The sequence below is a fragment of the Ascaphus truei genome, chromosome 3 (assembly GCF_040206685.1).
Source record: "Ascaphus truei isolate aAscTru1 chromosome 3, aAscTru1.hap1, whole genome shotgun sequence".
Lineage (NCBI taxonomy): Eukaryota > Metazoa > Chordata > Amphibia > Anura > Ascaphidae > Ascaphus > Ascaphus truei.
Genome location: NC_134485.1, coordinates 254,472,386 through 254,484,841, shown reverse-complemented (window position 1 = coordinate 254,484,841; position 12,456 = coordinate 254,472,386). Strand labels below are relative to the sequence as shown.

The 12,456-nt window shown below is 45.5% G+C and overlaps 1 protein-coding gene across 2 annotated transcripts in view; it reads right to left on the bottom strand.

The window, feature by feature from the left end:
• The window catches only part of TUBGCP3 (tubulin gamma complex component 3), a 101,445-nt gene that overhangs the window by 51,691 nt on the left and 37,298 nt on the right, over window positions 1–12,456 (bottom strand). For both annotated transcript variants that reach the window (XM_075590687.1, XM_075590686.1), the window contains exons 3-8: window positions 11,987–12,054; window positions 10,194–10,271; window positions 9,120–9,325; window positions 7,075–7,250; window positions 6,683–6,801; window positions 4,255–4,380 (exon numbers count right to left, since the gene is read on the bottom strand). In XM_075590687.1, coding sequence (XP_075446802.1) covers window positions 4,255–4,380; window positions 6,683–6,801; window positions 7,075–7,250; window positions 9,120–9,325; window positions 10,194–10,271; window positions 11,987–12,054 — 773 coding nt within the window. The remainder of the gene's footprint in view (window positions 1–4,254; window positions 4,381–6,682; window positions 6,802–7,074; window positions 7,251–9,119; window positions 9,326–10,193; window positions 10,272–11,986; window positions 12,055–12,456) is intronic.

The window sequence follows — 12,456 nt, the reverse complement described above, 5'->3', positions numbered from 1 at the left end:
ACAGTCAGCGGGACACACACTATTATTACCCCTTCAGCGCCCCCCCACCCAGTGTCAGCGGCCGTGCGAGACCCCCCCTCTATATCTCCCACCTCTCCCCCCCCACACATATACATGCCCCCCCCTCCCCGGCGCTCACAACTCACCCCCCTCCCCGGCGGGGGAACAGCCAGTGGCCAGGCAGCCTGCCTCGCGGCACCGAGTGCCCAAGATGGCGACGGCCTCACTCGCGGCGGCGGCCGGAAGCCTCCCTGTTTCCCGCGCTTTCAGTCCCCCCCCCCCCCCGGCGCCGCTACAGTCAGCGGGGGAGCGAGCGCCCGGGACACAGCGGGGGAGCGAGCGCCCGGGACACAGCGGGGGAGCGGCCACAACACGCTGCCTCCCGCCTCAGATCCACGTGGGACCTGCCGGACGGGTGAGTGAGCGGCCTTCACCTCCCCTCACCCCCCTTCACCTCCCCTCACTTCCACCCCCCCCTTCACCTCCCCTCCACCCCCCCCTTCACCTCCCCTCCACCCCCCCCCTTCACCTCCCCTCCACCCCCCCCCCTTCACCTCCACCCCCCCCCCTTCACCTCCCCTCCAGTGTCAGTGTCTCCCCGATACCCCCCCCCCCCGGCACCGCTACAGTCAGCGGGGAAGCGGAACGAGCGAGCGCCCGGGACACAGCGGGGGAGCGGCCACAACACGCTGCCTCCCGCCTCAGATCCACGTGGGACCTGCTTGACGGGTGAGTGAGCGGCCTTCACTTCACCTCACCCCCCTCACCCCCTTCACCTCCCCTCACCCCCCTTCACCTCCCCTCACCTCCACTTCCCCTCCCCTCCACCCCCCCTTCACTTCCCCTCCACCCTCCTTCACCTCCCCTCCACCCTCCTTCACCTCCCCTCCACCCCGCTTCACCTCCCCTCCACCCCGCTTCACCTCCCCTCACCCCCTTCACCTCCCCTCACTCCACTTCCCCTCCCTTCCACATCCCCTTCACCTCCCCTCCACCCTCCTTCACCTCCCCTCCACCCCGCTTCACCTCCCCTCCACCCCGCTTCACCTCCCCTCCACCCCGCTTCACCTCCCCTCCACCCCCCTCCACCCCCCTTCACCTGCCCTCCACCCCCCCTTCACCTCCCCTCCACCTCCCCTTCACCTCCCCTCCACCTCCCCTCCACCCCCCTTCACCCCCCCTTCACCTCCCCGCCACCCCCCCTTCACCCCCCTGCCACCTCCCCGCCCTCCCCGCCACCCCCCCTTCACCTCCCCTCCACCCCCCCTTCACCTCCCCTCCACCCCCCCTCACCTACCCTTCACCTCCACTCCACCCCCCCTTCACCTCCACTCCACACCCCTTCACCTCCCCGCCAACCCCCCCCCTTCACCTCCCCGCCACCCCCCCCTTCACCTCCCCGCCACCCCCCCCCCCTTCACCTCCCCGCCACCCCCCCCCCCCTTCACCTCCCCGCCACCCCCCCCCCTTCACCTCCCCGCCACCCCCCCCCCCTTCACCTCCCCGCCACCCCCCCTCCACCTCCCCTTCACCTCCTCTACACCCCCCCCTTCACCTCCACACCACCTTCACCTCCCCTCCACACCCCCTTCAGCTCCCCTCCACACCCCCTTCACCTCCCCTCCACCCCCCCCCCTTCCCACCACCTCCCCCCCTTCCCACCGCCTCCCCCCCCCCTTCCCACCGCCTCCCCCCCCCTTCCCACCGCCTCCCCCCCTTCCCACCGCCTCCCCCCCTTCCCACCGCCTCCCCCACTTCCCACCGCCTCCCCCCCCTTCCCACCGCCTCCACCCCCCTTCCCACCGCCTCCCCCCCCTTCCCACCGCCTCCGCCCCCCCTTCCCACCGCCTCAGCCCCCCCTTCCCACCGCCTCTCCCCCCCTTCCCACCGCCTCCCCCCCCCCTTCCCACCGCCTCCCCCCCCCTTCCCACCGCCTCCCCCCCCTTCCCACCGCCTCTCCCCCCCTTCCCACCGCCTCCACCCCCCTTCCCACCCCCCTCCACCCCCCCTTCCCACCTCCTCCCCCTTCACGCCACCTCCCCCCTCCTCCCCCTTCACACCACCTCCCCCCTCCTCCCCCTTCACACCACCTCCCCCCTCCTCCCCCTTCACACCACCTCCCACCTCCCCCACCCGCCGCACGCATTCAACAGACAACCCACCCACTCGACACACACCTGCCGCATCCTGCCCCTACGCAACAATATCACTGACCAGCTGTCACCCGCACTCGCCACACACACCGCCGCCTCACACCCTAGCAGGACCCCGACCCACAGCCAGCACTCACTACCCACGCGCCACCCGTACTGAACACCCATCCGCCGCCTCACACCCTAGGAAGGACACACGCCTCACATTTTACATCACTTATGTCACCAAAATATACATTGTACTGTGGTGTGTTTACAATAAACCATTTTTTTACAACATCGTATTACATTTTCTTCCATCTTTCTTTTCAACATTATTATGAAACCTTTACAACAAATAGTCGTATTCCACGATTTATAAATAATACTACAGTACCTATTACGCATTTACATCCCCGGGCAACGCCGGGTCTCTCAGCTAGTAATATATATTATCTTTAACTGTGCATGCAACCTCTTGTATTCTATACCATTAGTAACTTACATATAAAATTTCTTTAATAATCCCCGATTCTGGTGTCTATCACAGGAGTAGGGCATCACATAGGAAGTATGAAGGGTAATCTCAGTTCTGAGAGATCAGACCCGCGCGCTGGGGCTGTCCTCTGTTCACTCTCCTGTCCTCCACGTGTGGTAGCGTGGTGCGGAGTGTAGCGCGCATGTGCAGGAACCGGGGCCTTCAATAGGTGTCCTTAGGATGCCTGTCCGTTTTTGATAGCATAGAAACGATCGGAAATAAGCAGGAACGGTACACTTGAGTGTGTACTGGTGGTGGGTAGTAAAACCGCCAGCCACAACATCATATTGCCTGAAGAAGTTTACTTTGTTAAACGAAACGCGTCGCGACTGTTGTGGCTGGCGGTTTTACTACCCACCACCAGTACACACTCAAGTGTACCGTTCCTGCTTATTTCCGATCGTTTCTATGCTATCAAAAACGGACAGGCATCCTAAGGGGACACCTATTGAAGGCCCCGGTTCCTGCACATGCGCGCTACACTCCGCACCACGCTACCACACGTGGAGGACAGGAGAGTGAACAGAGACAGCCCCAGCGCGCGGGTCTGATCTCTCAGAACTGAGATTACCCTTCATACTTCCTATGTGATGCCCTACTCCTGTGATAGACACCAGAATCGGGGATTATTAAAGAAATTTTATATGTAAGTTACTAATTTTATTATTTGTTGCTAATACAATATCTATCTCTCATCTTGGTGCGCTTTTGTGTTTTTTCTTGTTTTGCTGATATTGGTATCACCATCGGGGTTCCGGTGGAGACCACATTTGGAGGTGGGGGAGACACCTCATAAACACAGAAGCAGCAAGAGAACTGAGAGGGACCAACACTCCAAGTTTAAAGAGCCAGAGCGCGGACTGAACTTTTCATTACATGTATTCTATACCATGTTCACTTATGTAACTAAATTTGTAACCATGTATTATTTGTCATCTTAACTCTGTGCCCAGAACATACTTGAAAACGAGAGGTAACTCTCAATGTATTACTTCCTCGTAAAACATTTTATACATAAATAGATTCCTAAAAAATATAGGTAAATGGTGCATGGCCCAACTATCAACTAAGTAATTTGACAAAGAAAACTGTACCTTGATTGACCCTTTATAGAAAGCCAATACAGCAATACAGAGATAGGAAAAAAAAAAACACATTAAAAATGCTGGAAAATGAATGTGCACTGTTCCAGACTCCGAGGAGACGGGTTCCTTGGTCTCTGACGCTAAAAATATCGACAGTACTAGCAGCAAATCAGCAAATATTTGTAACAACTCCGTGGGATTTATTGTCCATTACTCAGGAGTCCTGAACCATCATATTGACATTATCCTAAGCAAAATATGTATATGTATATGTATATATATGTATGTATGTATGTATGTATGTATGTATGTATCTATCTATATATATATATATATATATTTTTTTTATTTTTTTTTAATCAGCTCAAGTATAACTTTTTCTTTTTTTACTGAACATTAAATTTTATTTCAGGAGTCATGCAAACATTTTATTATGACTAGAGCAGTTTCATCTCTGGCTAAAACCCTGATGGCTCTTCTACAAACACATGCAACATACCTGTCCAACAAGTCCAAATGCACGATCCAAGCTCCTCTGGTCTGTATATTTTCTTATTTTATTATGAAGCCACCCAAGCTCCGCCAGCCGGCTTGTGGTATCTTTCAGGGACTTCGACAGAGCCACCTAAGAGGGAGACATTTATGAGATGACAAACCTTCTGCATAAATGAAGCAGTCGGCTCATTTTGGAAGTGAGACCGCGTTCAACAGCCACTACATCCTACACAAGCAATATTAGCTTTAGCTAATGCATAGGTTGATTACATCTGTAAATATTATGAACAGCGTTGTTTACGCAGACAATGCTATATACAAGAAATTATAAACTTGAAATTGTGAAAATGATAGACTATTTACTATGTAACGGCTTAAAATCTATGTAAAAATATTTGATATTTGGAAACAGAAACATGTTATATTGCTAGAAAATCTCTGATTTTAGAAAGGGAGCTTTGTATAAAGATGATTTGTACACGGTGAGTGTAAAATCATAACTAAATGTAAATGACTATGAATTATCATCTTGTGACTGGGGGTGCAAGATAACCAAGCTTTTCAGCACTGTTAAGGATCTCTTCTTTAAAATGATTTAAGGCCGGATGGGCAACTCCAGTCCTCAAGAGCAACCAGCAGGTCAGGTTTTAAGGATGTCCCTGCTTCAGCACAGGTGGTGCAGCCTTCGACTGAGCCACTGATTGAGCCAGCTGTCCTGAAGCAGGGATAACCTTAAAACCTGACCTGCTGGAAGCCCTGGAGTTAGCTACTCCTGATATAGAGACACAAAATAACAATGCATGCATTGTACAGTTCAACCATTGAGTATATATTAATGTTAGTACCCTTTATTTACAAGGCTTTGTTACCAAACTGATGTCTTTGGATGTGCATGTATTAAGCTATGTATATATGTATACGAAGAACTACTTTTAAATAATGTGTGTAAGGGCTGTTTGATGTTATCCTGATGCACACAAAGTGTAATCAGGTTCCTCGGCCAGCAAAGCAAGGTTGGAAAAAGTGCGTCCCTCAGGATAGTTGCCTGTGGCCCACCCAGGTAGGCACCTGCTCCTCCGTCTGTGCCTGTGGTGCCGGCAACAGAGGCAGCTTCAGAAGCAGCAGTGCAGCTAGAGCCCAACCAGGCGTTCCCATGGAAGTTAAGACTGACCGGAAGTCAGACCAAGCTTCTGTAATCACTGCATGGGTGGGCTCCAGCCGCACTGCTGTTTCCCCCCCCGATGTAGAGCTGCTGTCACCGCCGCCGCCCGGGGAAGGGAGAGGGGGAGCGAGGGAGGCAGAAGGGAGGGAAGGAAAAGGGGAGCGAGGGAGGGAGAGAAAAGGGGAGTGAGGGAGAGTGGGGTGAACTAAAATAGGAGGGTAGAGAGTGAGTGGGAAAGGGGAGAAGCTGGTGAGGAGGGGAGCTTTGATAACTTTGCGGGTCACAGACAATGTAAATTCTATATTAAGTGTGTGTGGGCAATAAAGCTTACCAAAGCTCGGCAAGTGCCCCCCAGCAAAAATAATTGCCCATCCCTGGTATAATCAATCTCCATGGACAAGGCTAAGGGAAATCAACACCACATTTTGGACACTAGATGGCACTACTCATCCACAAACCAACAAATATTATAACCATTCTATGCCGGTTATCTCAATCCAACATCTAATGTTATATCTAATAATACACTTACATTAAATCATGTGTGCAATATATTGGTTAATGTGTTTTCAGCAATATTAATATAACACATTTGAGAAATGATATATTCATTATTGTATATAAATATATTTTTTTATTATTATTAGACACAGGTAAGAACAATACACAAAAAATCATCAGAACTTCACATTAGGCCAATGTCTGGGTAATAAGAAAATGTACTAGAAACGGTGACAAACCGATTTTGTGCACCAATATCTATAGAAAAAGGGCGTTTCTTTAAAGCCAAAATAGAAAACCCGACTTGCTCCAAATTTGACAAACTCCTAGATTATGGCCCGTTATGGTGCCTTTTGCTAAAACGGACACAGAGAATGTTGGTATTTTCCTGCAATTTAACACTTTTAGGCACGAGTGGACATGCTGGTGAATCCTACACTTACAAACTTATTCTAAACTCGCCAAAGCGGCCGATTGGCCTGTTTTCAGATTAAATACCCCACTAGAGTCTATAGAGAATTTCATCAGAAAAAAAGAACCCGATCAGCCTCTACAGTGGATATAGAATAAGTCTCTCCGGGTCGTTTTCTATGAACACGTCAAGCGGCCGCTTGGGTGGGTCATTTATGTCTGACAATTCTTATTCAAGACTATTGAGATTTCAGGCCAAACTGCAGCTTCGGCTTATATAGTACAACCTCCTTTACTTGGGCTTCGCTAGTCCCTCTGGTACCAGAGGCATATATAAATTACAATTCTTCATTTTTACCTTGCCTTCTACTTTGTAGCAGTTTTCAGAACTGCACATTTTGATGTATTTCCCATCAATCCCCTGGAAAACGTACAAAATGTCTCTTACTAGAGATGCTTCCGTTATTTCAACAGATCCTGAAAACAGAGGAGCAAAAAAAATAAAAGAAAACAAACTGGCCAAAAATAAAATCCTTTTTATATTAAAAAATGATGTGCCCTCCTGCATGCACTGGGTTAAAGTAAGGGAGAAGACATACAAAGAAGTAAACTTAATTTAAAAAATATATTCAATCTTTCTAAGGAAGGTAATCACACGGTTGTATGTTCTTACACTTTGTACAATGCTAGATTTGTTAGTACAGATAGTAATATAATAAATGGCGCGCCCTACAAACATGTTTTCCTCACCACTGGTGTCCCCTTCTCTCCTAGTTCTGGGGACATTGCGAGCGATGGTGCTGGGAAGGCCTTTGGAGGTAGTATTCTGCGAAGCCGGCTGCTGACCAGCTGTTAAATTCCACGCAAGGCGCGACCCCAACTGCTGGCGGAGAGAATCCCCCATGCCCGTAGTTTGATAGGACTGTCTGGAAGAAGAAAGCACTTCAGGTCTCAGTTATATCAAGACATGCCATGGGAAAACCCCATAGATCTTCAGCTTTAGAGAGTACTGCAGAGTTTAAATTACAGTACAACACAAAATAGACTGGTAGAAAAAACATCTGCAAATATGTAATTTAAAAAAAAAACAACACTTTTTCAGGTAATGTTATTTCTGGCACCATTTACTGAATTATTAATCATACAAAGACTATTTAAACACAACTTGATCTATAGAGACATTTAAACTATATGCATTATTTAATGTATTTTGTAATGTTCCCATTAATGCAAGACTGATATGCACAGTACATGTACCAAGGTAAACGATCAATTTGTGCTGTGATAGTAGCACTACAGTAAGTAAAAATACAGACATAAGTGGCTTTATAGAACTATCTTGGTATGGAACATAGATGCCTTTGAGAACAAAAGCACTTTCTCTTTGGCATAGTTAATTTGAGCTCATTTATAAAAAGCCTCATACATCTATAGGGTCAGACGCCAAGATTTCCATGTCTGCACCTCTACTTCACTACCAATAGGTGACACGATCGAAAGAGTTATCAATAGTTCCATTTACCTACAGATATAGCAGAATGTATTGCATTCGTTAACCCAATGCATTGCGTTAATGCCAGTACAGTATTTAAGAGTAGTGCTATTCAAAACAATAATGAAAGAACCATTACCTCTTGTTTTTTTTGTTGTTTTTTTACGAATTTTGAAACAGGGGGTCTCTGGAACTTATCCATGTTGATTTCAGTTCTGGGTACCCCCTGCTTCCTGAGGTACATACCTCAGAAGCAGCTGACCTGGCTGAGCATCCAATATGGCTGCTTCAGGGTCCTGAAGACCAATAGGAAGCCGCAACATCATCCCTTGCGGCTTCCTATTGACCTGCGTGTCCTTTAAACTGCCGAGAAATACCAGCAGCCCTTTTTCATGTATCTCAGGTAACAAGGGTGCCTGGAGCTGAACTCAATGTGGTTCAGTTCCGTAGACCCCCTGCTTCAAATGTAGGGAGGGGTGATTTAATTTTTTTCTTCAAAGGCAATGATGCTTTAAGAACACAGCATCCATTATTTAATGCGTTGTTTTGTGTGTTAATCTGTATTTATCGAACAGTGTCCATGTACAGTAGTTGTCAGTGCTGCTCTGAATTAACATTGAATAAGAGTGAATGCATCAGATTCTTGCGACTTCTTCTCCAATGCAAACACAGCAAAATCTCAGCGCCTGTAGCTCACGTAATCTTAGCTCATGTTATCTACAGATGAAACTGCTGAGCAAGCACTTCCAGGAGTTTGCTGCCATCTGGTCAATACATGTGACAGCCATCAATGGGATGTTAGGATGGCAATATGAAGGGGGCACTGTAAAAGCACATCAAGACTGAAGATACTTAAAGCACTTTTTAAAAGGAGCCAGCAGTGCTCTTTCATACTGTACAGTGTACACCGACAGTAGGATTGATTTACCTTTGCTTTGATATTAATCTTTTTACCTTTTACTTATGAATCAAAACATTTTCTTTGTGAATGACTTCCCGGTGTCAGGAGTACAACGCTTGTTACACATTTGCAAGGCTAGTAAAAATCACATGTATCCCAGGTGCACAGTTTTCAGGAGAGACTGCGGTTGACTGCAAAATAAATCATTAGTAAAACTCTGGCGCTCATCTTACAGGAATCTCACTACTCGCTATTTAACCAATCCATATGACTGGCAAGTAGTCTGGCAATGCCACTGATCATAAAACAGAAAGTGGTACAGAGAAGAAAAGCAAGAAATTAAAACAAGAATCAGAAAGGACATACAGTATTAAGCATCATTGCTTTGGGGCAGTAACTTACCCCTGAACAAGGGACTGTGGTCCATTCAAGGCATACATGCCTATACTGCCAATCCCACTGCTGCCCATGGTGGCAGAGCTCTGTGCAGACTGCACGTTCCGATCCTGGTAGTTAAGCTGGAGGCTCTGCGGCCTGGCATAGTAATATGGTGTAGAATGGGCATCGCGAGGCAAAGCTTGGGCAAATAGTGCCGCATAGCTAGATACCTGCAACAAAACAAAAACAACTGCTAGTTGTGTAACAAACAAGGCAGCCTCAAGGGGATGAGCCTGTTTTCTACCTTGTCACCTGGCCTATTCATGCTTGTGAACTTGAAAATTATGGGAAAATCATTCTAAATAATTTTTAAGTTTGCATACAAATGAAGCAAGAAGTTTAATAAGGCCTGCCATATCAAACTTCTTGCTTCATTTGTATGCAAACTTTACACGAACATACACAAACTAAGAACCTTATTCTATAAACTGCAATAGTGCCGATCCAATGTAGCTTTCCATGCGATGGTGCTGGTTCGGAGCTATCTTAGTTTATAGAATAGATGTCTGGACTAGGTCTATTATATATTATTTTTTTTACATTCAACTTCTGACGGCAGAAAATGTGCAAGGTCTCCATAATAAACACTGTCAATAAATGACAAAGATCGTAAGGAAAATAGTGCATGTCGATTACACAATCCTCTGCGAAATTGTTTCCATTTTAGCATGATGGTGTATGCGCGTGTGTGTGCGTGTGCATATATATATATATAAATATATAGATATATATAGATATCTATATCTATATATATATATTTATATATAAAATAGGCCGATGGGTTTATATTCTAAAGGAAGGTTTCCAAAATCCTAACTTTCTCTGTACTTTTACCCCCAAAACACAAGTGGTTTTCACTCGCCAAACCAGAAAGAAGCCATCATCTCTGAAGACCCTCTTAGATACTTAAAAAGGAAAAACTAATAACACTTGCATTATCCACACTACAGAATTGGAACTTGCCCAAGGTCAAGTGATGCTAGGTTTAAACCCACTACCACTGCTTGATAGCTTCAGTTTATTAAAGTCACCGCTTACCTTGTTTGGCTGCTTACGAGGGTCTTCACTAAGGCTAAGCAAGAGGTAGAGTATAGACCATCTGTTCTTCAGCACACCCTGGAATACACAAAGATATGATTATAAAATAAGAATCATTACAAGTTCCGTTTTACTTCTGCATTCCATCAGTTGGCACAAACAATTTGTTGCACAATTTTATCCCCCCCCCTTTTTTTTTTTTAAAGCACTGCAGGCTTTTTAGAAGCAACGTTTGGTTTCAAGGAACATACACCTGCGAAGGTGTTCAACTTACAGCAGTGCAAAAAATCCAGTGCTTCAGAATGACTTGTAGTTAACAAACTGTGATCCTCATATAACACATTTGTATAAAATCTACTGACGAGGATGCCAACTACAATAACAACATAAATCATTTTGAAAGATTAAAAAAAATAAAAAAAATATTTGAAATGCATGGTGCTCTTTTTCAGCTTACATTCTAGCAAACATATTGTAACACCCTAGTTTTCTTTATTTTATTATAGGCTACTCATTGGGGTGGGGGATGTATAAAAGTCTACCTACAAAAATATTTAAAAAATTAGATTTTTACCTTTTCCTGCCCTAAAGACCTGATACAGCACAGGCCCTGCTATCGAACGTGTTTATCCCCCTTCAATTTTATTTTTGCTACCCTTGCGTTTTTTCACCCCCAAAATTCCTAATAAAATAATAGTTATTTTTACTTCAGTTACTTTTTGTCAAACCTCATTATGCAGCCTACAAAAATAATCTTGTTTCGAGACAACTGATTAAGGATATGAATTTTTCTCCAAGGAATAAATTGTTTTGCTTTTTATAAAAACTCTATTCTAATCTTTTGGTTGGACTATAATTACAGTATATGAAAACTAGGATTTAAGTCTACTAGTATTTATACTGTAGATCCATGTGACATGCATCTCTACATAAAAAAAGTAATTACACACTAGCACTAACTGTATAACTACAAGTTCAAAAATAGAATGTATGGTGAAATATGATGAGTCTGTTGAGTAAAGTCAATTAAACAAAATTAGTAGATTAGTCGGGGCAAAAAGAAAACCATTGTACCAATTAAATGCAGTTTTGAATTTTCCACCTACAAATAAAAAAAGTATAACAGAATTATTTTAGGTGGAAATCTTTGCATGCAGGGCAGGGTCACACAACTTGTGCAAATTAACAAATGACCCAATGCTGATACAAACCGCAGCTAAATAATTTCAGGCCTGCAGAGCTAGAGGGACCAGCTGCAAAAGTGGAATGGTTACTAATTTAAATCCAGCAAACAAAATCTTGGGGGGGGGGGGGCAATCAATAAACAAGGTGTGAAATAGCATTCTGCCACTTGCCAATAACAGGCCAATGCTGGTGACTTGCTGCACGGTAAACTGAATATTTGTGCAGCTAGTAAAGCTACCCATGGATAGCGTTCGTGTTAGATTTAGCTGCACCGCTACGGACTCTGCAATCTCGGGCACCTCCACAGAAAATGCCTCTCAAATTCTTATGAGGGCAAAACGGTGTGTGTTACGTGATACCTTAAACCAATTATCAATATCGACCGACACTATTACTTGCCAATTGTCATTAGCATGCATATCTTTATTTGTATAGAGCCATCCATGAATAGCGACTCACGTAGGCGAAGTGAAATGATATTAGACACAATGGGATTCAGTGCTTAAAACATAAAAATAAACATTAGGAACAGGAATCCCTGCCCCAAAGAGCTTACAATCTAGCAGACATCGGTCCTAGAAGGGATTGTCCCTTTAACAAACATTTACCTGAGACTGGAGCTTTCTGTGAAGCTCTGAAAACAGAGCCGCGTCTGCTTCTCTCCTCTGTCTCACAACTGCCAAAGGAAAAGAAGCAACACTTGTACTGCACCGCGGAATATGTTGGTGAGATTAAGACACATAATATATTATTCCCAGTAAAAAAAGGGAGAAAACATCTGATGATCCTGAAAGCTTTTAAATCTCAAACCAAACATGACTTTGCCATACAGATGTCATTGTTTTCCATCCATCTGCAGGTTCTCTTAATAGATCCAGTTTTTAACATTTTCTTTTTTATTGCTGTCACCTTCTACCAAATCTACTCCAGCAGTCTATAGATATATCATGAGCAATACTAGGAGACAAGGACTCTGGAAGACGGTAATGATTGTAGCCAGGCTACTGAAGCATGAAATGATGGCCAAGAAGAAATTATTAGGCTATTCTTACTTTAAATGCTGTCATTTCCCTGTTAC